Below are 26,397 nucleotides of genomic sequence, written 5' to 3' on the forward strand. Positions count from 1 at the left end.
GTTGATATTTGCACTGCCAATACAGACACAATGGTGGATAAAACTGTTGGAACCTTAGCACGAATTAATGCAGTGACATCAAACTGTGCAAGCAGTCTTGAGTTCTTCCCCACCATGCACTCAGTATTTTCTTTTAAAGGCAGTTTCAACTTAAGAATGACCATGATGGTGCGGGAAACATTAATTCTTATTAAATCTCAACTTTGAGGATCTGTCTTTTTAATATCCTGAGTAATAAAATGGGAAGTATGCATAAAGCATTTCTGCAACATACTGAAATATGATGGTTGCTTCAAGAAAAACACTTGTATAATTCTTTGAATTGTGAGCTGAACTAGATACTTTTTAATGTAATATGATTTTATTGAAAAGAAAAACTTATAAATCATAATTTTTTGGACTTAGGCATTTGACAGATATTTTCTCAAAAAAAGAAGAAGAAGTTAGCCTATTACTTCAAGGAAACAGCTGACAGTATTTGTTGCCAATGGTGAAATCAAAGCTTTTAAGTAAAAACTAGAATTTTAGAAACTTGTGTTCACCATCTTAAGCTTCATAGCTTCCCAATATAGAAAAGCTTTTTTAAAACGTTGATGTTGATATCAACAAATGTATTTTTTAATTATTTAATGAAATGTGTCAACATTTGATGGAACTGCATAACTTGTATTTTCCAAATGATCCATTCGTGGAATTACAAAATCATGTATGGGTAAAAAGATCAATTCAAAGTGCAAGGTAGGTCAGTAGATTTAATGTACTATAGTATGAAAAAGTCATTAATATGATTACAGAAACTTACCATTTAGTGAGTTTTGATCTAGAACAAAAGAAAATATCTACACTTATCTGAAAAGACTATTAAAAGATTCCCTTTCCAACCATATATCTGTGTGAAGCTAGATTTTCTTCATGTACTTAAACCAAAACAACACATTGTAACAGATGGAATGCAGAAGCAGATATCTGATTCTCTTGTAAAGACACGAAAGAGATTAGAAAAAAATGTAAAACAGAGATACTTTTCTCACTAATATTTTTGTTTAGGAAAAATAGTTATTTTTCATAAAAATGTGTTATTTATGTTAACAGGTAATGGGTATTTTATTTTATTTTATTTTAGGGACAGGGTCTTGCTCTGTTGCCCAGATTGGAGTACAGTGGTACTATCATAGCTCACTGCAGGCTAGAACCCCTAGGATCAAGTGATCCTCCGACCTCAACTTCTTGAGTAGCTGGGACTACAGGTGCATGCCACCATGCCTGGCAAATTTTTTAAATTTTTTGTAGAGATAGTATCTCTCTTTGTTGCCCGGGCTAGTCTAGAACTCCTGGCTTCGAGCAGTTTTTCTGCTGCAGCCTCCCAAAGTGCTGGATTACAGGCGTTGAGTCACCATGACCAACTTGTTATTTTTGAATTACCTAATATTTAAGTTTCCAGTTTTGACTTGCGATACAGTAAATTTGGTAGATATAGCCTACATAAAACTTCCTTGGGGTCCTCAGTAATTTTTAGGATTATAAAATGTCTGAACTATTGAGTCAAATGGATTGAACATCCCAAAACTGAAAATGTGAAATCTCAAATGATCTCAAAACTAAAACTTTTTGAGCACCACCATGATGTTCAAAGAAAATGCTAAATGGAGCATTTAATGCAAATATTCCAAAATCAGAAAATACTCAAAATCTGAAATACTCTTGTCCCAAGCATTTTGGAAAAGGTATACTCAACAGAAAGTTGAGTATACCTAACTAACTCAACCAATTAACTCAACTCAGGTATCAGATAACTAACTCAACTCAGGTATCAGCTTTAATGTAGTAGTTTTATTTATTTTTATTGAATTGTCAGAGTAGTTTTACTATTTTGACATTTAGAAATTACAGAATGAAACATTAAGTAGAAAATAAAGATTGAAAATTGATATTTACAGTTTTAAGATGAAGACATAATTCATTATTTCACAATTATAGAATTATAAATTATATATCTATGTAACAACCGAACAACAATTATCTTTCCAAATTATAGTTTCCAAGTTTTTTGTTCTTGCATCCTTTTTATTTAGGATTTTTTTTTTCTTTTGGAAAATTTTTGTTCAGCAAAACTGATGAAGATATGTTCAAATTAAATATTTTGTAAGCACGAACTGAGTATATGTTTTAAAAACCAAAATCTATTATATTTAAATGTAGTGACATAATTAGAAACACAGGTAAAACATTTTTAGCTCCTTAATATGAAAGTATACTTTTGGATACAGTTAATAGCTATGATTTCTGTCACCTTTTCGAGACTATAACTATAAAGTTCACTTGTTAAAGCCACTGCTCCCTCCTGCCAGTCTTCAACCAACAGGTTGTAGCAACAAGGAACTTCCTGCTTCAGTATCTTTCGACTCTCTCAGGTTGGATCAGTTTTCTTCTCTGTCTCACGTTTTTAAACCAGTAAATTTCTTCATTTGTAGATTAATTATAGATTTTCTTTTTTTAATTAAATTTTTCCCTCAGATATTTAAATCCTGTTTTTATTACATATTAACAGATGTCTTTTTTGTCCCAACTATTGTCCTTTGACCTCTGTTTCCTCAAACTACTGAATTTTTAATTCATTTACTTTTTAATTTTTGAACTACAGATTTTTAAAATATGCAATGTGAATTCCCCTTTGCATCTTAGGTGAGTTTTATCAGTTTTCCTTTTTTTTTTTTGTTTGAGACAGTCTAGTTCTGTCCCCCAGGCTGGAGTACAATGGCACGATCTCAGCTCACTGCAACCTCCACCTCCCAGGCTCAAGCAATTCTCCTGCCTCAACCTCCCAAGTAGCTGAAACTACAGGCATGTGCCACCACACCTGGCTAATTTTTGTATTTTTAGTAGATACGGGGTTTCACCATATTGGCCAGGCTGGTCTCAAACTCCTGAGTTCAAGTGATCCACCCGCCTCAGCCTCGGAAAGTGCTGGGATTATAGGCATGAGCCACAGCACCCAGCCTCAGTTTTCCTTTCATGTTTTCTTTATGGCTTAAGAAGTATATCTACGTTTCTTTTGGCTAAGGTTTAGGCTAAGGTTAAAGATTAGCTGTAATTTGAATGAATCAAATCTATAAAAAGTATTCTAGATGCTACATAAGCATTCTCATTTTCAAATCAAAAGTAGGAGAGAGGAACATAACAGTATATTCTAAACCCCTTTCAATAGAGGGGAGGATATATTTGTAAAACTAGCATATCCCAAAATACAAAAAGTAATTAAGAAGTTAACAAACATTAGAAATGTAGCATTTGGACCTGGGTGGACCTAAGAAACCCAAACCATAGCTGACCAACTCTCTTAACAAGGCTCTTGGAGCTAATCCCTGCACAGCAATATGTTATCTAGCAGAGAGTTAATATTTATTCTGTGCAGTACTGGTATTGAGTATCAAAACACCACAGAACAATCATGTTCCAAATCCTGCATTTATATCTTTGTTTTGCTCAGGCCTCAAACAGATTCCATTTAGTGAGGAAAGAGAATTCTTTGAGTTGCCTGGTTATGCTGGGAAGAGTCTGTGGAGAAAGATTACCTCTATCTTTATTCATTGCAATGAAAAGAGCAGTTTACTTAATCTACTCAGTAAGTCACATCTGTCACGTCTCTGGATTGAAGGATTAAACAAATGCCTCAGATGGCAGGTTTATTGAGGCTTAGAGCTGCAATCTTGAATGACTACGAGCATAGTGTCATTTTGCCTTGACACATGTGAAAAGATATTTCAGAACTGAAGCACTAAATTTGCCTGGTGAACAGTATACAGCTCGGTACACTTGTATCACAATTGTATCACAATTTCTGTCCTGGTACCACTTAGATTCATATTGTAGAAGCTTGTCACCATGGACAATCTCATACTTTAGTCTAGGTTAAGATCAATGGGCCAGGTGTGGTGGCTCACGCCTATAATCCCAACAGTTTGGGAGGCCGAGGCAGGTGGATCACCTGAGGTCAGCAGTTCGAGATCAGCCTGGCTAACATGGTAAAACCCTGTCTCTACTTAAAATATGAAAAATTAGCCAGGAGTGGTAGCGCATGCCTGTAATCCCAGCTGCTCAGGAGGCTGAGGCAGGAGAATCGCTTGAACTTGGGAGGCAGAGGTTGCAGTGAGCCGAGATCATGCCATTGCACTGCAGCCTGGGCAACAGAGCGAGACTCCATCTAAAAAAAAAAACAAAAACCAAAAAACAAAAACAAAAAAAAACAATGAAATGCTAACCATTCCCTTTCTCTGCTAAGTCTGTGACTAGTTTAGCCTTTCATAAGACTTGAACATAGCCTAACAATAGAATAAAATATTTGAGTTGAGGATCATGTTTGTAATCTTTGTGTCTCCAGTACATTTGCAGCTATTATTTCTGTCATATGCAGGTGTTATGGAACATGAGACTTTTATTACATAAATTACTTAGGTTTCACACTAGAATCAGCACTCTTAGAAAAATGACTTTATCTCAGCAGGCACTGACTTATCTCATTCTTTTCTGAATTCACCCATCTTCCCCATCTGCTCTTGGGGCATATGCTCTTATAAACATATTATACGATCCCTGAAAAAAACCACTCCCAGTTGAATCTTTAGTTACTACTGTTACTAACCTTGCAGATATTTACATTGGGTTTTCATGATATTCCAACTGATTTCAAGTTCAAGAAATCCCTTCTCCTTCTCGCTTTTTCATTTTCCTGGCCCCAAAATATGAACCTTATTGTACCTGAGTTCTTCCTGTCTTCCTGCATATTTTGTGAGAGATTGTCCCCCCATTTTCTTTGTTTTTAATAGCAGTTCTTGTTTTTAGTTAGATTTGGCTTTCTTAGGTTTCTGGTTGCTTATCCTGTACATTCCTTCTGTTGTTGAATTAGACCAGTTTCAGAATATGCTAGTTACATCAGCCATCCATATATCCATGCATCCTTCCATCCAATAAATTTGCTGTGCAAATATTGACCGGGCTAAGCAAGCTGAAGAGTACAAGATATGGCCATGATTAAAAGTTCAGATGTTATTCTCGGTGCAGTGGGGGAGCTACTTGAGAGTTTTTTTTTTTTTTTAAAGTGATAGAATATGGTAATCTGATTTCTATTTTGTAAGATCAACTTGGTGCTGTAGGGATAATAAATTGAAGGGAGGAGTAGAAGCAGAGAATTTATTTAGAAGGGTGTAATTGGAATCTAAAACAGAGTCAATCCCAGAGGTAAGAAAACAATCATGTTCCAGTGAAAACAGAATATCTTGTATCAGAGGGACCTACTGCTGAGAACAACTATAAAAGTTGAATAAAATATGTGAAGTAACAAATTTAAGATATAAGGGAGTAACCAAGGCATGAGAACTTGAGTGGCCACAGTCCTGGAGAGATGGATATTACACGAGCTGTGCCGCATGTCCATCCTGGCTTTAGCCTAAAGTTGTTTGTCTATTCACATCCTAGGTGTAGAGACTAAGCAGAAAGTTGTGGAGGTGGAGATTTTTATTTCCTTGGGCAGAAGTTGGAGCTTGGAACTGCCACTGAACAACAGACAAATGTGCCTGGAGTTGTGCATGCAGTTTTCCTATACGGTCGTTGCCAACTCTAAGTCATCTGTATCTCAAAGCAAAGTCCCATAAACAAAGCTGAAAGCAGCAGGGAAGAGGTAAAACAGCTGATTGACAATTTCACAGTCTAGTCCTGGAGAGATAGAGGTTAGAGTTCAAGGGCAAACAAGGTGAAGGGGAACTGTAAACACTCCAGGTTTTTACTTGAGACCCCTGAAAGACATTATCTTTGGAGTAAGGGAAATTCAGAAGATTAATACAAAAAAAGGCCTAAAAGTAGTCCCCTAAATTGTGTGAGGTGATTTTCTAGTACTCTGACTGACTGCCAAAAGAAAAATCTACTCTGCAGAAAGGTAGCCTCAGAGTTGCTATAAATTTTCATACAGAATGTCTAGTATACAGTAAAAAATCATCAGACACATCAAGAAACAAGATTGAATGACTGAAATCAAGAAAAATGAAAAAGACAATTGAAACAAACCTATGGGTGATAGAGATTTTGGACTTTTAAGCAATTATAATAGGTTCAAGAAAATGGAAATAAATACGAATATTACTAGAGAACTGAAATACATAAAATTACTAGATTATTGGAATATGTTAAAATTCAAAGGCCGGGTGTGATGGCTCACACCTGTAATCCCAGCACTTTGGGAGACCAAGGTGAGCAGATCACTTGAGCTCAGAATTTCAAAACCAGTCTGGGCAACATGACGAAACCCAGTCTCCATAAAAAATACAAAAATTAGCCAGGTGTGGTGGCACACACCTGTAGCCCCAGCTACTTGGGAGGCTGAGGTGGGAGGATCACTTGAGCCTGTGAGGCAGAGATTGCAGTGAGCTTAGATCACACCACTGCACTCCAACCTGGGTGACAGAGCAAGACCCTGTCTCAAAATAAAATAAAATAAAATAAAATAAAATAAAAAAATAAGTAAAGTAAAATAAAAACTAATAAAAGAAAAGAAAAGAAAAACAAAAAAACAGATAAAACTGCAAAATATACATTCTTATCATACACCCAGAGGAGTTATATTAAATTAACTGTTTTCTGAGCCATAATTTATCTCAGTGAAATTCAGAGGATTTAAATTGTGTAAAGTATGTTCTCTAACCACAGTGGAATTAAGCTAGAATCAAAAATAAGAAAAAATGACTAGAAAATGTTTATATGAGTGAAACTGAGGAGAATTTCTAAATAACCCATGGATGAAAAAAAAAATCACGATTGAAATTGAAAAATATTTGGAAAGTACTGATAATGAAAATATAACATATAAAAACTTGTGCTTAGAGGAATAGGCTTAAATAGGCTTTTGTGTATTTTGAAAAAGAATAGAGGCTAGAAATTGGTTACCAAAACTTTCATCTCAAGAAGCTATGAAAAAAAGGAATACATTAAAGTCAAAGTAGAAGGAAAGAAATAACAGTAAAAATTCAATAAAATTGAAACAAATATACAATATAAGAAAATCAACCAAACTAAAAGTGTTTTTAAAAAGATTAATGCAATTGATAAGCTTCTAGCAAGACTATTCAAGAAGATCAAAAGATAATATAAATTACCAATGTGAGGAATGAAGAAGAGGCCAAGTGTGTATATCTCACAGACATTAAAAATCCTAAAAGAGGATATTACGAATAACTTCACATCTACTATACAAATTTGAAAATTTAGAAGAAATGGGAAATTTATTTTAAAAAATTACTCACCATAACTAACACAAAAAGGATGGAAATATCTGAATATCTGATATTTGCTAAAGAAATGTAATCTATATTTAAAAATCATCCCATTGCAAGCCCATTTTTAAATTGTTTTCTTCTTATGGGTTTTTAAGAATTCATTGTATTTTATGGATAAGAGTTGTCTGTCAGGTATTTATAATTTAATTTTAATTTTCCCACTCTATGCTTTTTTTTTTTCTTTTTTTAAACTCTCTTAAATGCTGACAGCTCATTCCCTGAAACAGGAAAGAAGGTGGAGTGTATAGGTATTAACATAATTAGGCTGGTCAGTTTGGTGGTGGTGAAATGAATTTCTTCTCTTCTAATTGTGTGTTTTTCATTTGTGCTTAAAGTAGGGATAGTATTGTAACCTAACTCACACAATTATTGGGAGGATTACTTATCTTCTTAATGTATATAAAGCTCTTAAAACAGGGCTTAGCACATATTAATTACATTTTTAAATGTTGATTACTTTTACTTATTTTTTCGTAAACCTTCATTTTATGGATCACCATTATCAACTGAAAAGGTCTAAATTCCTTAGTCTAGTTTTTAAGTTGTTCTACTTCTTGGCCCAAACAATCTTTATAAGTCTGTTTGTCTTCTGTTCTAGTAAAAGTTCCTTTGTTAAAGAAAAGAAACCGTTAAAATTAGCACAACTTATCCTTACAATATAACAGGATTCCATACACGTTCAAATGCAGGAAACTAAATGCAGCCCAGTTTTGTATGGATTGAAATTAATAAATCAGGAAGCAAGAATTTCCCTACATTTCTTATCTAGTAACAGCATAGTCTCCTGCGCTGAATTGTCTCTGGAGAGCAACTTTCCTGACTTCATTGGTGAAATTGTAGCCTTTTGATTCAAGACAGCACTGCTAGTTTCTGTGTCTTTTAGATGAAATTTCAAGAGAGAATTTTGAGACTACTGGCCAGCCAGTAGCTTGCCTCTTCCTTCCTCTGTTCCAATCAGCGACAGCTAACTGCAGGTTCCCCTAGGCTTACTCAGAAGGAACAATGGACTGAGCACAGGACAAGCTAAAAGGGGTGTTGAGCTTGGTAGGTAAATTGACTCGCATGCTAACCACACCCTTATCATTCATTTTCTTCCTAGTAGTACTGCTGCTTCTAACCTGACAGATTTTAACCACTGCCTATATTGACTCCCTTGTGACCTTTCCTATCCCATAGTTTGGTGAATTCACTAGACTTGCAGACATTTCTAGAGTATGTTTTTTTCCCTTTCTGGTAGTTGACAATCATGTATATTGATTAGTGTCGCCTTTATACAGCCATTACAGTGTTTTGATTTTCTATGTATTTAGTCTTCATGAAGTTAATTAGAGATTTGTGAAAGAGTTGAGTGAAAATGAAAATGATTGAATTATGAAGTTCTTACTACAAATATGATCTCTTATATTCTCTAGTTCTAAATAGAAAGTCCATAAGAAAATTAATTACTTTTAGCAAGAATTGTCTGTTTCTGTGATTCTGTGCTAGAATATACTGGCTTCTGTTTTTTGTTGTTGTTTGTTTTTCTAGTTTAAATATTTGGTAGTAGCTTTTAGAATTCTCTGGAGACACCAAATTCAATAGCTCATGATTTGGATTCATGATAAATCATGAAATTTGGATTTTATTACTAGTTGTATAAAACCTCCCACTGGAAGGATAGGATTGAAAATTTTCTTAAATAAGTGATGTTAGACTGATTATTTTTATTAATGAGAGAGAACTCTGTTTTTCACGATTTATGAGAGGGCTCATTTTAATTCGTTTGTTGATCTGCGGTATTGAAGTAGAGTTATATCTTATATAATTACATCATGTAATTCAAAAGAAGTCTCTAACCCAAGTAACTCAGTATTAATGTTCTGTCCCTTCAGAGGATAGAAAGTTAGTTTGACATGCTGTACCCCACATATTCAGAGAAACAAAATATATACTCTAGATAATCAAAATTTACCTATTTTTATCTACTTAAACATTTTTCTTAGTCGTTATCAAATGTATATTTTGAATGGCTGTTCTTTACATATTAAAATACTTACATTTTTGATGGCACAGTGGGAAAATATTTTTTTAATTTTTTTTATATTTGATTCTTTCTTCTTCCTTTTAGGGTAGAGCCTGGATCAGAGTAGCACTCATGGAAAAACATTTATCTGAATACATCTCTACAGCTCTGAGAGACTTCAAAACAACCAGGTTTAAAAGTCCTTTTAATTTTCTAATATATATTTGAAAGAATCACCTAAAGACTTAGAAATCAGAATAGGATGAAGAATCAGTTTCTAAAATCCTCAACTGTTTTATTTCCTCCTTTTGTTACTACTCAGATAAATCCACTGTCTTCTTAGGAAAATGTAATTTGTCAACTAAACATACATCTACCTTTCTGTAAAAAGATACACATTATGCCTGGAATATCCTTTTTCTAAATCATTTCTGATTCATACTCTTTCAACTCTTGAAGCTTCATTCTCCCCATAGACTGTTCCCTGATGTATTTGAAGATTTAAGTATGAAATTTCAATAGCATCTTTTTTCTTTTCACCACCTCAGTGTTTCCTTATTTTTTTGCTTGTAAAGAATATACATTGGCTGGGTGCGGTGGCTCACACCTATAATCCCAGCACTTTGGGAGCAGATCACCTGAGGTCTGGAGTTCAAGACCAGCCTGACCAACATGGAGAAACCCTGTCTCTACTAAAAATACATTAGCCAGGCGTGGTGGTGCATGCCTGTAATCCCAGCTACTCGGGAGGCTGAGGCAGGAGAATAGTTTGAACCCAGGAGGCAGAGGTTGTGGTGAGCCGAGATCGTGCCATTGCACCCCAGCCTGGGCAACAAGAGAGAAACTCTGTCTCAAAAAAATATATATATATATAATTAATGATTTACTTATTTAATTCATATGTATAATTAATTATTGCTTAACTTTTTAGAACAATCTAAACCATTATTTTTCTTGGATTGTATAAAGATGACATCCTGTGCCATGTGAAAAATAGGACTTTGTTAATTTTTTATGATGGTAGAAAAAGGTACATATTAGGACAACAGTCATTCCTAATTAGCACTCATCTACTGATCTTTATTTGTAGAGCCACTTTTCTTCATATCAAACGTATTTGTAAATGAAAAGATTTAATAATTTTAATAACTTAGACATAAACTGTTTAATATAGTAGCCACTAACACATGCCATATATAAATTTAAATTAATTAATATTACACAAAATTACAAATTTAGTTTCTTAAGTGCTGTATCACATTTCAGATGTCCCATTGCCACATGTAGCTAATGGTAACCCAGTCGGACAGATTTAGAGTGTTTTCCTCATCACAGAAGGTTCTATTGGGCGAAGCTGCCTGCGATATTTCTAAATTACCATTCTTTTTTCTACCTCATTAATCATATTTCTGAAAGAAAAGAAAATAATTACAACTATAAACTAGTTTCGATAGAAAAAAATAAGCACAAAGAAATCATATCTCTGAGATCTCAACTTCCATATCCTAATGCAGGGTTTGACATTCTGGATTTTGAGAAAATCTGGGCATTTATTATGGCACATTCTTTCAACTAACTAGCTGGTACTAATTAAATATCTTTATTTAGTTGCCTCTATCTTTATTGGTAATATAATAGTAAACTTTTAATTTTGAGATACAAAGAAAATAATTGTCGTGATTATAAGTTTGACCAGGATAGAAAGACTTTCGGCTAAAAGAAATATTTGCATAAAGTAAATCTGATATATACTTATTTAACTTCTTTTCAAGCAACATGACACTCGAGATATTTCTAAAGGTAAACAGTGAGATGATGATAAACCCTTAGACATTTGAAATGAACTTTATAAAATGAAACATTTATCATTACTAAGTTTCATTATGAAACTTAATAAGCATTGAGGATACTAAGGCTTTGAAAATGAAAACAAAGAATAGTATCAGAATCGAGTAGCTCAAATCTAAAAATCCTATGTTAATTAAATCAAAATCAAGTTTGCATAGTAATCATTTCCTATGCAAGCACAATATTGAATCAAAGTTATGATAGTCTTTTCCAAACAGAAATTAAATAATTAATAATCTCTCTAAATTGTTAGTCTTGTTTCTTAGTTTAAATGATTGGGTGGGGTAGAAATAATTCTTGAATAGATTATTTTTAGAACAAGTAGTTTAAATATTTAAAGGAAATGCTTTCTGCCTTGTTCTTAAGTGTTAGCCGTGCTTTTTCGTAGAAGGGAAATGATTCAGCTCTAAAAAAGTACATGAAGTAAAAATATTCCTGTAACCATACATAAACATACAGTCTTCAAACAGAAACATGTCTTAGCGTACAATGTTCATATATATGTATCTAATACATAGATATATGCACACATGCGTATAATATTTACACATATACATTTATTGAATAATAGGATTTAAATGTGAATATAATGGCTTTGTAACTCTCAAGAAAGGAAGTAAGTAGGGAGTTATTTCAGGGTTTTTATCTTAGAAGTTAACTAAAAAATATGGAAAAAAAAATCTTATTTTTTCTCCCCCTATTTACACTATTTTTTTTTTTACTGAGGTGAAACCAAGGAAATTTCTTAATTCTAATTAAATTTGATTGCAAACTTCTAGTCAAGACAAATATATTCATAAGATTAGATTTGTAAAATACAAACAATTAGAAAGAATATTTGTACCTTACCTTTTATCTGGATGCTTCCTGAAGTGAGTACTCCTAGAAGGATGAGAAATGATCTCTAATCTTTAGGAATCTAGAGAATATCTGAATAAAGTAGATTTCTTCATGTTCTACTCTTCACAGATAAAGAGTAATGATAGCCTTTAAAATGGTAATACAAGTGTTTATCCCAGTACCAGAGGAGGAGCTACATGAACTAAGGCAGGCAGGCTTGAAAGCACTAATCAGTGAAAACCCAAGGATAAGTTTGGGTGGAGGAAGGGTGGGAGTAGAGATAAAATAAATTTTGAGTACATGACTATGGCTTCAAAGCATTGAAGAAATATGTGTGATCTTTTTGCTAAGGTGTAGGACATCTTAATGAGCAGTTGAAAAAACAAACAAAAACCTCAGAGAGTTACATGGCTTAGGGATTGGGGTATAATTGAAAAATAGCCAGAGTTGAGAAGTTGGCAGAGTGAAGATTAGAATTTAAGTTAAAAAAAAAAAAAAAAAAAGAGACTTGTTTTGGTAGGCTACTGGGAAGACCTTCAAATGAGAAGTGAAGTAAAAACTGAATTAATTTGTTCAAATTTTTAATTTCTCTTTACCCACTGACTAAAAAATAATTAGTAAGTTTAAATTAAAAATACCATATGATATTTCAAACAAAATTGAAAATGTAACAAGAATTTGAAGTAATAAATATGGAAAATATAGAGTAAAGATAAATTAGCTTTATGGAAACTCATTTGTTTACTTTGCAATTTTATCACAGTATTTAATTTATAATGAAAAAGTTGTGTTCCAAAGAAATATTAATTTTCACAATGTTTTAGCACAAATTGAAGGAAGGAGTAAAGTATAACATAAAACTTTGTAAATTACTGAGCTGTCACAGAGACAAAAAATGAGTTGACAAACACTTTTCTCAATTACAGAAAAGTAGACAGAATAGTGATAAGTAACCAAAATCTTTTAAGAGTTAAGAATGCATTTTGGAATCTGAGTATGTATTGTGGGATCTGGCCAGCAGCCTGCAATGCAACGGGGCTCTCTCTTTGTTTTTAGGTGGATCGGCAGGTTGAGAAACAATAGACACACACAAGATAGTGAAAGCTGGGTCCAGGGGGGGTCACAGCCTTCTGGTCCTGTGGTGCCAACGATGCACTAGATATACCAGCATTTATTATTAAGTTTAGTGAGGGAGGGGGCAGGTTAGTGAGGGATTTAGGGTCATTTGATTATGAGGTGAGATAGTAACATGGGGATGAAGTAATTCTTTAACATAACATTTGTATGTAGAAGTACAGTACATTTGTATGTAGAAGTACAGTATACAGAGATAAGAATTTACAATATAGTGTGTGTGTCAGTAATTTCTAACAGAGCCTTAAAACAGAAACACAATCTTTCCATAACCTATGATTAGCAAGATATTAATCAGCAGTAACAGTTGCCACAAAAGCTGGTTACAAACAATCCATGGAAACAGGACGTGAAGCTCGACAACGGGTTAGACCAGAAATTCTCAGAAAGGAGTATGCCTTAACCCTAAAGAGGCCTAGAAGAGCCATGGCAAGATGAGGGCGTTTATAGCCCTGTCTTATCCATATGGACAGATGCCCCCCAGGCATCCATTTATAGGCTCTCCACAAGGGTCGCATTCCATTCCCAGAGCTGTGAATATCTGCTTTTCTTGGATAGGAATCTTGGTGATGTGAAACCTCCCTGACTGCACGTCTATTCATAGGCTCTCTGCAGGGGGAAGCACATCATGCGCTGTTGGCTTGTTCTGGCAGTCCAACCTGGCATTCTCTTTACACAATCCTGCATGCAATTTTGTATTTACAATAATCAGGAGCATTTCATCTTTTATTCCATAGCAGTAGTTTCAGGGGTTCTCCCTACATCTTTCTCTATTCCTTTCACCATGAGCAAAAAGTTCGACTTAAGTAAAAGGCAGCAAATTCAATGCAATAACTCCAGTGAAGCCACAGGTAGTGTGAAATGCTATAAAGGATGAGGGAAATATAAATATTATATATATAATATTATAAATATATAACATTTAATATATAGCATATATTAAAGGACTAGAATGTGGGCATTAATAGATATTTTAATAATTTCTCTTTAACTCTTAGAGACAACAGAAGCCATTGGAATAGAAGCATTTCATCAGAGGAAGGACAATATTGACTGATTGATTGATTGCTTTGTCACACGAGTTGTCCTGTTAGGAATAAACTGTAGAGGGCAAGGGCAAAAATCAGAAAGGTCAGTCAAGAGGCTATTGCAACAATTCCAGTGAGAGATGGTGACTTGAGCAGAAAGGCTTATTAACTGACCAATTACTGAAGGGAAGCTGGAGGGAATGGAGAATGGAAAAGTTTTGAAATGGTCTGTATGGAGTAAGTGCATGATATTGGAAGGAAAGTCATTGACAAGGAGAGAATAGAGTAATATAAAGGAAATAAAGACAGGAATTATCATTAAAATACTTGATGATTGCATATAGGCAATTGCAAAAAGGAAGAGTAGGAATACAAAGAATACTAAGAGAATACTTGCTACAAGTGCCAAAAACAGGCAAAAATTAATTGATTAATTAATTAATTTAAAAAAAAAAAAAAACCACGTTCGGAGTGATTATCACTTTGGGAAATCTGCCTACCATCATTAAAATTGACAGACACTTGTGGCCACTAACTTAGTTTAGTCAGGTCCAACTGTCAGAATGACATGACTCCTGTCACTGTTGCCAGATTTGTGGGATATTGGGGCCAACATAAAATGGTTTTCAAGTTTATTCTGAGAATATAGAAAGTTACCAAATAAAAAGAGTAGCAAAGTTTGTTTTTCCCTGAAGATTTCCTGAGTGAGCTTTACAAAAACTTTTGAATTCTCTGAAAATATACTAAATCATGTTCTGTTCTGTTTCTGAACTGTTTGAACCTCTTGGGACCTGTAGGAATTGCTAACAAGCTCTTAAATGTCTCCATTGCAGCATATCATTTTTATAAATACCAATTTGTCTCATCTTTGGGCAATGTGCTATACACAAAATATTTCTGTTTTATGTTTCTTTTATAATTTGTCTCAGCATAGCCTGCAAACTAGTGAAGTTCTTTGCCCTCCATCAGATAGAAGTAAGAAAGCCAAGAAACTAAGTTTCTAACACAAAGTGCAAGGTTTTCCCATAAATTTTAAGTTCTTTTTTGATAAGACGTCTAGTGAGAAGTGAAGGCTATATACAGCTGTTTACTGTGCAACTGTTACAGCTGTACATGATTAGTGTAGAAATTTAAAACAAGTAAATTTTTTGGTATTTGCAATGTAGTTTAATTGTGTATAATTATCATATTATTACTTCTATGATTTTTTAAGATAGGGTCTCACTCTGTCTTCTAGGCTGCAGTGCAGTGGCACAGTCATGACTCACTATAGCCTTGACCCTCTCAGGCTCAAGCCATCTTTCCAAATTAGCTGGCTAACTTTTAAAACTGGTTTGTGGAAACAGAGTCTCACTATGTTGCCCAGGCCAGTTTGTAACTCCCGTGCTCAAGTATCCTCTTGCCTCAGCTTCCAAAGTGCTGGAATTCCAGGTGTGAGCCACTGTGCCTGGCCTACTTCTATCATTTTTCTTTCCCTTTTTAAATTAAACTCTTGAGTTAAAGGTAAAATACAACCCAAAAGTATTTTTTAATAAAAATCATGGATAATGGAGGTATTCTATATCAGGACACCTGTAATACATTCAAGAATGTAGCCAGAAAAAGTTTTATAGCCCTAAACCCTTTTATTAATAAAAATAAAAATTATAAATGAATGAAATTTTCATGTGAAACAAGATGAGAAAAGAAAAACAAACAGAAAAAATGAAGGAAAGATAAAGCAAAAAATAAACAATATTTGCTTTATCAATTTATCTAAATTGAGAAACAAAATATATAATTACTAAATAAAAATAATATTTTTTGGTAAAAAATTTTCAAGAGAGACCAATTACTAGCTACCTTAACCGAGGTATATGTATGATAAAAGGACAAGGAGGAAGTAACCATTGACATGACATACAATGCATTTAAAAAATCCTACAACCTCTCTGCCATATATTTGAAAGATATAATGATAATTTCCTACAGAAATATAATTTGCCCAAATAGACCCTACTATATGTAAAAAATTTAAATAAGCTAATTTCTCTATTAGGTAAAGAAAAATTTATCAAGACATTTCCTCAAAATCAATCATTAAGCCCAGATGATTTCAAGGAAGACTTGTATCAAAATTTCAAAGCCTGGATAGTCCCAATGATTTTGAAATTTTTTGTACCTTATAAAAAAGAAAATTTCAAAAAATTAAGGAAAATCTAATACTTTTTGTAAAGTAAATATGACATTTATACCTAAACCTAATACAGTTAGAAAAGAAAATTATGGACAAATATCAGTTATTAATATTGATTGAAATGTAAAAATATTAGTAACAGAATATAACACATCATTAAGAAACTGATACATTTTGATCAAGTGTGATTCTGGGAATATGATATTGATACAATATTAGGAAATCCATTGATATAAAAACCATACGAATCTTCTGGTTTGATGATTTGCTAGGAGGACTCATAGTATTATTCATGGCTATCATATATTACAGTAAAAGGATGCAAAGCATATAAGTAAAGGGAAAAGGCATATGTGGCAATGTCCAGTGAAAACCAGGTATGAAAGTTTCTAGGAGTCCTTTCCCTGTGGAATCATATAGGCTGTGCTTGATTCCCTCAGCAGCAACTTTTGACAACATATATGAAATGTTGTCCACCAGGGAAGCTCATTAGGGAATAGTCATGAGGCACCTTCTGCCTAGCACCTATCAAAATTCCAGACTCCTAGAAGGAAAGAAAACGGTTAGCATAAACCACATTGTTTGTACAAGCAGTTTAGGCACAGTGAGCCATTCTTATCCATCAGAGGGATGGTAATCCTTCCAAAATCTAAGTTCTCAGCATCAGCCAAGCCTAATCTTTTAATCAGGCCTTTCGAAGGATAGAAATCAGGTCTGCTATATGTTAACTCTTTCTACACACCATATTCATACATCTAAAAGTAAAAACCAGCTATTTTTCCTCTACAGAAGATGGAAAGTCCTTTGCAAAATGTATAATTTATTCCTGAGAGATGAAAAAAAGTAGAAAATTGGTAATTGATGTTTACTTTCTTAACATGATATGGGAATTTTATATAATCTTAGTCCTAGAATCAGTATTTTACTTAATTCAGAAACACTACTTGTATTTCCAATAAGATTTTAAAGAATGTATTGCACTCTTCTTACTAATGTTCAACTTAATAGTAGAGGTTAGCCAATTCAATTAGACAAAATGAATCATTTAGAGACATAAGAATCAGAAACAAAAAGGAAAACTATTTATATCTGCAGATGATCAGGTCTTGTAACTAGAAAACCCTAGAGATTCAGTAATAAAACTAAATTAAAATAGAACAATTCAACAGTACAGAAAACATTAAAATAGCATATCTAACACATATACATAAGCAATAACAGGTAACATAATAACACATAAAATCAATATTCAACAATAACTATAAAATACTAAGAGATAAGTGTAAGAAGAAATGTGTAAAATCTACATGAAAAAATTTAAAAGGCTTGAAAAATATAAAATTAAAATTATTAAGATGGGAAGAAGTCTTTTACTTTTGTGTAAGATGCTTAAATTTTATAGAATACAGCTTAGCTCCCTATAAGTTAATTTATAATTTGACTGCAATCTCTATAATATGTTAATAAGTTTCTTTACATAATTAGACAAGTTGATACTGAAATTATATGTAAAAATAAACATACAAAATAAATATATAAAATATACAAAAGAAATATAATAAACATATAAAAGTATACAAAATGTACAAAAATACACAAGTAAATATACAAAATTAACTTGGAAATACTAAAAAGAAAGCTGTAGTATAGGGGAAGAAATTAGCCTTACCCAATACTAAACATACTGTATAAAAACCTTACAATTAAAACTGTGCATTGGTGCATGCAGACACACAGTGAAATAGAATAAAGAAGTACTTATATAATAGAAATAAATGCAAGTAAAAAATAAACTTTATGATAAAGGCAGAATCTTAAAACACTGAGGTGATGAGGAGATTTGCAATGCATGGCTCTGGGATAAATCAATCAGTTTGCCATTTTGAAAAAGATATAATTAAATCACTTCTCACATTATATAAAATAATAATAATTAAAATAAATGTAGTATTTACTTTTTTAAAGAAATCAAAATATTCCAGGATGAGATAAAACAGAGATGAACTCCTATATAACCCTATGTAGGTAAAATTCTTCTAAGTCTGAATAAAATTTCAGAGGCAATGAAAAAAATTAGTGGAACATTAGACTACATCCAAAAAAAAAAAGGAAAAGAAAAAGAAAAACTTTGCAAAGCAAAAACACCATATAGGAACATCAAAATACAATTGAAAAACTGGGAGAAAATATTTGCAACATTATTTTAACAATAAAAGACTTTTCTAATTAATACAAATTGAGAGGAAAAGACTAAAAATTTGATAGAAACATAAGGGCAGAGATGTAAACTGACAACTCACAAGAATATGTCAAAAGCTCTTAGACATATGAACATTTATTTAACTTTTCTTATTATAAGGGAACTATAAATATAAACTGAGATATTATTTCTTTTATGTCATTTTAGCCAAGTTTAGATAGAAAGATGAGAGAGAGACAGGCTGATGGAGGAATTACAGCACTCTGTGGTGAGGATATGTGGAAAATGCACTCCCATGAACTTTTGAGGAAATGCCAGTTTGCACATTCCTAAAGAAGAATATTTGGTTTTATCCAAAAAATCTACATAGTACCTTACGGCTAAGCAATTTCACTTCCACAAATCTAAGCAAAAGATAGGATATCACAAATTTGAGCAGAAGATAGGATATATATGTGTGTGTGTGTGTGTGTGTGTGTATGCAATAATTATAATTTTCTTATTTTCTTTTTTTTTTTTTTTTTTGACTGTCACTGTGTCACCCAGGCCAGAGTGCAGTGGTGAGCTCTGACTCACTGCAGCCTCCACCTCCCAGGTTCAAACGATTCTCCTGCTTCAGCCTCCCGAGTAGCTGGGACTGCAGACGCGTGCCACCACGCCCTGCTAATTTTTTGTATTTTTAGTAGAGACAGGGTTTCACCATGTTAGCCAGGATGGTCTCGATCTCCTAACCTCGTGATCCACCTGCCTTGGCCTCCCAAAGTGCTGGGATTACAGGTGTGAGCCCTCGTGTTTGGACATTTAGCTAATTTTAACTATAATATTTTAAATAGTTAAAATTAGCTAAATGTCAAAACAAAGGAGATTGACTAAATCAGAAATGTATGCAGACACAGACTACTATGTAACTGTAAAAAAAAGAAAATTTTATTTAAGTTAATATAGTATGATTACATTATAATTGTATATGTAATTATAATATGTAGCAGGCTATTTTTAGGTAAAATGAAAGTATTAAAAACTACATTCTATGTTGTGTTTAAAAATGGGAGGAGATAATAAAACATTCTGGTGGCTCCTCTAAAATCAAAAGTGGGAATACTAAGCCAGAGAGCAGAGGTGGATGGGAACATAGTGAAAATAATAGAATGAAGGGGGTAACATGTCAGTTCTCTGAATATACATTATGGTATGCTTCTGATAATTGGAACCATGTAAATATTTCACGTATGACAGAGTGTGAGAGAACAAAAATAATCAATAATTATGGCAAAGGTACCATAAATAAAATTCAAACAGAAATAGATGAACCAAATAAAATTCAAATAAATAATATGATCACCCTGAAATGGCTAATGAACTAACCCAACTACTACATTTGGACTATATACCCTCAAGCTCAAAACAAACACACTTTTAAACAAATATTAAAGTCTAGTTAGTACGATTTTTGCAGAATTTAGGTTAGCATTTCTGAAATTTTTTATTGCACTTTCTAAGATTGAGCAAGCAGTTAAATATAACATGAATAATTAGATCTTATTTCTCAGTTATGCTACTATTCTAACATTCTCTCTCTCTCTCTCTCTCTCTCTCTCTCTCTCTCTCTGTCTCTCTCTGATCTCATCTCATCTGTTTCTTTGAGTTCTGTTTGCACTTTTGGAATATTTTCTATGTATTTCATGGGATATTATTAGTTATTTTATGGCATTGCATTTTTTATTATTTCTGTAAAATGTTATCTTTATTTGCCTTTCCAAGTCTTGTCTTACAGAATCACATTTTTTAAATTAAGAAACTCTCATTTTTAAATTCCAGAAACAAAATTTATCTTTTGTTCACAAAGCAGTGATAATTCCTTCTGCCTGTCTTTCCTTTTAATATTTTTTAAAAATTACTTGATAAATAATAATTATACTTGATGTTTTGATACATATTCATCATTTAATGATTATATCAAGTTAAGTAACATATCTATCACCTCTTATACTTATCATTTTTTGTAGTGAGGACATTTAAAATCTACTTTTTCAGTAATTTTGAAATATACAATATATTATTATTAACTATTGTCACCATTCTGTACAGTAGATGTCAAAATCTTATTCCTCTTCCCTAACTGAAATTTTGTACCTTTGATCAACACCTCCCATGCCCCTACCCCCCAGCCTCTGGTAACCACTATTCTGCTCTCTCCTTTTATAAAGTCAACATTTTAAAGTTCACATATAAGTGAGATAATGAAGTAATTGTATTTCTTTTAAACTATTCTGGCCCCTTAACCCACTTGTGAGTTTATCTGAACTTGGTTTCAAAACATGTGAGATCACTTAACAGACAAGAAATTTAGTATATGAGTGTACTGAGATTAGCAGAGGGAAGAATGTGCAACAGAAAATAAGGAGATTACCATAATTCCTTTGACGAGTTGGGGCATCTCTTATGAAGAGTACTGAGTGGGGCCTCCATTCTCAAGGCTAAGCAGTAATGAACCTTCAGCAGCTCAGCACTACCAACTCTCTTTTCTGCTGCTGGAAACAATGAAATTATTTGATTCTTTCATTGGGCAACAAGTAGGCACAAGCATACTCTCTTTGCTTATTGAACTAGTTGGTATCGTTGAGAAATCAGGGGACTTGACAACTTCACTGTGTGTTCCATTGGAGGGTTAAAACTATTTCCGATTCACTGAGTCCAACTCCAATTTCACCAACCTCTCTTCCTCAGGCACCACAAACAAACGCATCTTACACTGCAAGCTTTTCTCAAGAACGCGAAGTTGTAGTTCCATATTGTTTTTTTCTGCAGATTCTCACAGTTCTCAATGATAATGTGAATAATAATGGATTCCTTTTAACAAGAAAAATAAAATATTGAAACAAATTAAGCACAAAAATATGAAACATAAAAGTAGGAGAATGCAATTAATTCAGCTAAACAGTAAAATTAATGGATTTTTAACTATTGAAATTAAGTGACCTGAATAGATAAATAAAATAGGCAAATACCTAATAAGTACAGAATAATTCAACCAAAATAAAGAAATGACTGTCAGAAGAAGGGATATATAATCACAATAGATTAAAGACTAAAATGTTTGGAAATTTAGAGAAAATGGATAATATTCAAAAAATAATGAGTTAATTTTTAAAAATGTAGAATACCGAGACATATAGTAATAACAATATCCTCCATCAGGAAGGTGTTTAGAAATGCCCATTAGTAAATAAGTTATAACTACCATATGATTCTTTTGAGAATTTTAGTTAAGTTTCAAAGAACAGAAGTGTTCAATGCTATGCAAATGTTCACAGCCTACAGAGAAATACCAAACCATCATTAGGCTATTGTCACAGGTTGACAAATATAATACATATGCTGTATAAATACATTTTAGTTATTAGTTTAATTATTAGAAATTAGTAAAATTACACCAAATTGAAGGTAAAAGAGTTTAAATAATGTAATTCACCATATTCAGCTAAGGTTTAGCTGATATAAATACAAGACTAGGATTGAGCATTTCATATAAAAATATTTCCTATTTCAGGTGCCTTGTTAACACAAATTAATCAGTTATGTTATAAACACATAGTTAAGGGCTGAAAATATTTGACAAAAATCAGCCAGTATTTAAAAGAAAGTGAAATTGGAATATAGGAAAACTGTCCAAATATGATAAAGCATCTTTGCCAACATTTAATCATACACATCATAATAAAAGTAAAACATTAAATTCAAGGCCAGGCATGGTGGCTCATGCCTGTAATTCCAGCACTTTGGGAAGCTGAAGCAGGAGAACCATTTGAGCCCAGGAGTTGGAGACCAGCCTGGGCAACATAGTGGGATCCTATCTGTAAAAAAAATTTAAAAACCACCTGGGTGTGATAGTGCCTGCCTCTACTCTCAGCTACTCAAGAGGCTGAAGTGGGAGGATTGCTTCAGATTGGAAAGTCAAGGCTACAGTGAGCCTTGATCACACCATTTTACTCCAGCCTGGGTGACAGAGTGAGACCCTGTCTCTCTGAGTCCCCTGAAACCATGACACCTGCCATGGGGATACCAAGAACTCTTTCCTAGATTTCAGGGAAGCAGGTTATAAGACCAGGATAATGCTATGCCTAAAAGCAGGGATAGTTGTGTATTTTATAGAAAAACATTTCAGGATATTATTTCAATATTTTGGATTGTTTCTAAATTTAAAGCTAAGTCTAAAATATATTTAGATTATTAAATATGGAAGTTTATTTCAATATTCTGTATATTTAAATGACTAATACTTAGTTTTACAAACCAGAATTTTCAAGATAAATCTCAATTTCACAGTGAAAAAAATAATCACTTGTGATTTAAATGAAATTTCATTAGTTAAAAAATTTTCTTCCTGAATCTGTAATAGAAAATAATAATAATAAAAATTCTACCACCTTGAATGCATTTCATTGTGACATCCTAAAATCCACACATACAGCCAGGTTTCTTGTCATAGTAATCAAAATAATCTGCCATTTTCATTTCACTACAGTAGGACACTTCTATTTTTATACCTGATCTTCATAATCATTATTTTAATTACATGTATAATAGTTCATAGTATTAGTGTATTATGATTTAACACTCTTAACATTAGATTACTTTGAATTTTCAAATTTTACTTAATACATATTATTGAGTAATATTTTTGTGATAATTTTGTTTTTGAGTGATTTTTTGAAAATATAGAAATTATTCATTTGAATTATTAATATTACAATAATAAATTAATTTTCATATCAATAAAAAACAAAGGCTTATGACTCTTGCTAGTCAAGGCCATTTTATATAACAGAATTGTGCATTTTATAAGCCCTTGAAATAAATATTTATACTAATTTTAATGTGTTTTTTTATTATACTTTAAGTTCTAGGGTACATGTGCACAATGTGCAGGTTTGTCACATATGTATACATGTGGCATGTTGGTGTGCTGCACCCATTAACTCGTCATTTACATTAGGTGTATCTCCTAATGCTTTCCCTCCCCAATCCCCCCACCCCACAACAGGCCCTGGTGTGTGATGTTCTCCTTCCCATGTCCAAGTGTTCTCATTGTTCAATTCTCACCTATAAGTGAGAACATGCGGTGTTTGGTTTTCTGCTCTTGTGTTAGTTGGCTGAGAATGATGGTTTCCAGCTTCATCCATGTCCCTACAAAGGACATGAACTCATCCTTTTTTATGGCTGCGTAGTATTCCATGGTGTATGTGTGCCACATTTTCTTAATCCAGTCTATCATTGGTGGGCGTTTGGGTTGGTTCCAAGTCTTTGCTATTGTGAATAGTGCCACAGTAAACATACATGTGCATGTGTCTGTATAGCAGCATGATTTATAATCCTTTGGGTATATAGCCAGTAATGGGATGGCTGGGTCAAATGATATTTCTGGTTCTAGATCCTTGAGGAACCGCCACACTGTCTTCCACAATGGTTGAACTAGTTTACAGTCCCACCAACAGTGTAAAAAAGTGTTCCTATTTCTCCACATGCTCTCCAGCACCTGTTGTTTCCTGACTTTTTAATGATCGCCATTCTAACTGGTGTGAGATGGTATCTCATTGTGGTTTTGATTTGCATTTCTCTGATGGCCAGTGATGATGAGCATTTTTTCATGTGTTTTTTGGCTGCATAAATGTCTTCTTTTGAGAAGTGTCTGTTCATATCCTTTGCCCACTTTTTGATGGGGTTGTTTTTTTCTTGTAAATTTTTCTGAGTTCTTTGTAGATTCTGGATATTAGCCCTTTGTCAGATGGGTAGATTGCAAAAATTTTCTCCCATTCTGTAAGTTGTCTGTTCACTCTGATGGTAGTTTCTTTTGCTGTGCAGAAGCTCTTTAGTTTAATTAGATCCCATTTTTGTCAATTTTGGCTTTTGTTGCCATTGCTTTTGGTGTTTTAGACATGAAGTCCTTGCCCATGCCTATGTCCTGAATGGTATTGCCTAGGTTTTCTTCTAGGATTTTTATGGTTTTAGGTCTAACATTTAAGTCTTTAATCCATCTTGAATTAATTCTTGTATAAGGTGTAAGGAAGGGATCCAGTTTCAGCTTTCTACATATGGCTAGCCAGTTTTCCCAGCACCATTTATTAAATAGGGAATCCTTTCCCCATTGCTTGTTTTTATCAGGTTTGTCAAAGATCAGATGGTTGTAGATGTCTAGTATTATTTCTGAGGGCTCTTTTCTGTTCCATTGGTCTATATCTCTGTTTTGGTACCAGTACCATGCTGTTTTGGTTACTGTAGCCTTGTAGTATAGTTTGAAGTCAGGTAGTGTGAGGCCTCCAGCTTTGTTCTTTTGGCTTAGGATTTTCTTGGCAATGCAGGCTCTTTTTTGATTCCATATGAACTTTAAAGTAGTTTTTTCCAATTCTGTGAAGAAAGTCATTGGTAGCTGGATGGGGATAGCATTGAATCTATAAATTACCTTGGGCAGTATGGCCATTTTCACGATATTGATTCTTCGTATCCGTGAGCATGGAATGTTCTTCCATTTGTTTGTGTCCTCTTTTATTTCGTTGAAGGACCTCCTTGAAGAGGTCCTTCATATCCCTTGTAAGTTGGATTCCTAGGTATTTTATTCTCTTTGAAGCAATTGTGAATGGGAGTTCACTCATGATTTGGCTGTCTGTTATTGGTGTATAAGAATGCTTGTGATTTTTGCACATTGATTTTGTATCCTGAGACTTTGCTGAAGTTGCTTATCAGCTTAAGATTTTGGACTGAGACGATGGGGTTTTCTAAATATACAATCATGTCATCTGCAAACAGGGAAAATTTGACTTCCTCTTTTCCTAATTGAATACCCTTTATTTCTTTCATTTGCCTGATTGCCCTGGCCAGAACTTCCAACACTATGTTGAATAGGAGTGGTGAGAGAGGGCATCCCTGTCTTGTGCCAGTTTTCAAAGGGAATGCTTCCAGTTTTTGCCCATTCAGTATGATATTGGCTGTGGGTTTGTCATAAATAGCTCTTATTATTTTGAGATACATCCCATCAATTCCTCCCTGGGATGCAAGGCTGGTTCAACATACGCAAATCAATAAACGTAATCCAGCACATAAACAGAAACAAAGACAAAAACCACATGATTATCTTATAGATGCAGAAAAGGCCTTTAATGTGATATTTTTAAAATTAGATACTTTTTAAAATAGTTCACTTTAGTAATCCAATTGTGTTTATTTGTATTTCTTTGATTATTAATGTTTGTGAGCATCAATGTTATTTACTTTTGTAAATTACATTGGAGAAATTGTTAAGTTATTCATTCTTATGAGTAGGCAAATTAAATACCTAATTGCATGCATCTGTCATTAGCTACATTTTTTCCCAAATGAATTTCTAAAACAAAGATAAGAGTAGGAAAAAAATATCTGCAATACTATTTTAAAATACCTTTTATTCCTTGAGCACGTATTGCGTTTTTATTTCTTAGTTGTGGCATATAAAAAATATTTTTTATCTTATCAAGAGGATGCATGTCTCTTTGGGATTAGATCCTTAAAAGAATATGACACTTAAATGAGTATGACACATGAGCTCTTACAAGTCTGATATTTGACAAATCAAGTTAAATTAAATAACAAAGAGACAGGTACCATCTGGTAAGCTTCCTAGGAGAAATCACAGTACACTTCTACTCTTATTATAATGATTTATTATGCTCATTTTTTTATAAAAGAAGAGGACATGAGGAATCATTATGAGCAAAGAAAAAAGTATAGCAGAGAATTTTATTAAAGTTAACTAAACCTATCTTCTTCCATTCATCTAATTTAAGCATTTGTGAAGGGCTTATATGACCAGATTA

The 26,397-nt window shown here is 33.2% G+C and overlaps 1 protein-coding gene across 3 annotated transcripts in view; it reads left to right on the forward strand.

Moving 5' to 3' along the window:
- Window positions 1-26,397, forward strand: part of RUNDC3B (RUN domain containing 3B) — a 199,541-nt gene that overhangs the window by 73,180 nt on the left and 99,964 nt on the right. For all 3 annotated transcript variants that reach the window (XM_003252340.4, XM_003252338.4, XM_003252339.4), the window contains one exon: window positions 9,430-9,515. In XM_003252340.4, the coding sequence (XP_003252388.1) occupies window positions 9,430-9,515 (86 nt within the window). The remainder of the gene's footprint in view (window positions 1-9,429; window positions 9,516-26,397) is intronic.

This window comes from Nomascus leucogenys, chromosome 11 (genome assembly GCF_006542625.1).
Source record: "Nomascus leucogenys isolate Asia chromosome 11, Asia_NLE_v1, whole genome shotgun sequence".
Taxonomy (NCBI): Eukaryota; Metazoa; Chordata; class Mammalia; order Primates; family Hylobatidae; genus Nomascus; species Nomascus leucogenys.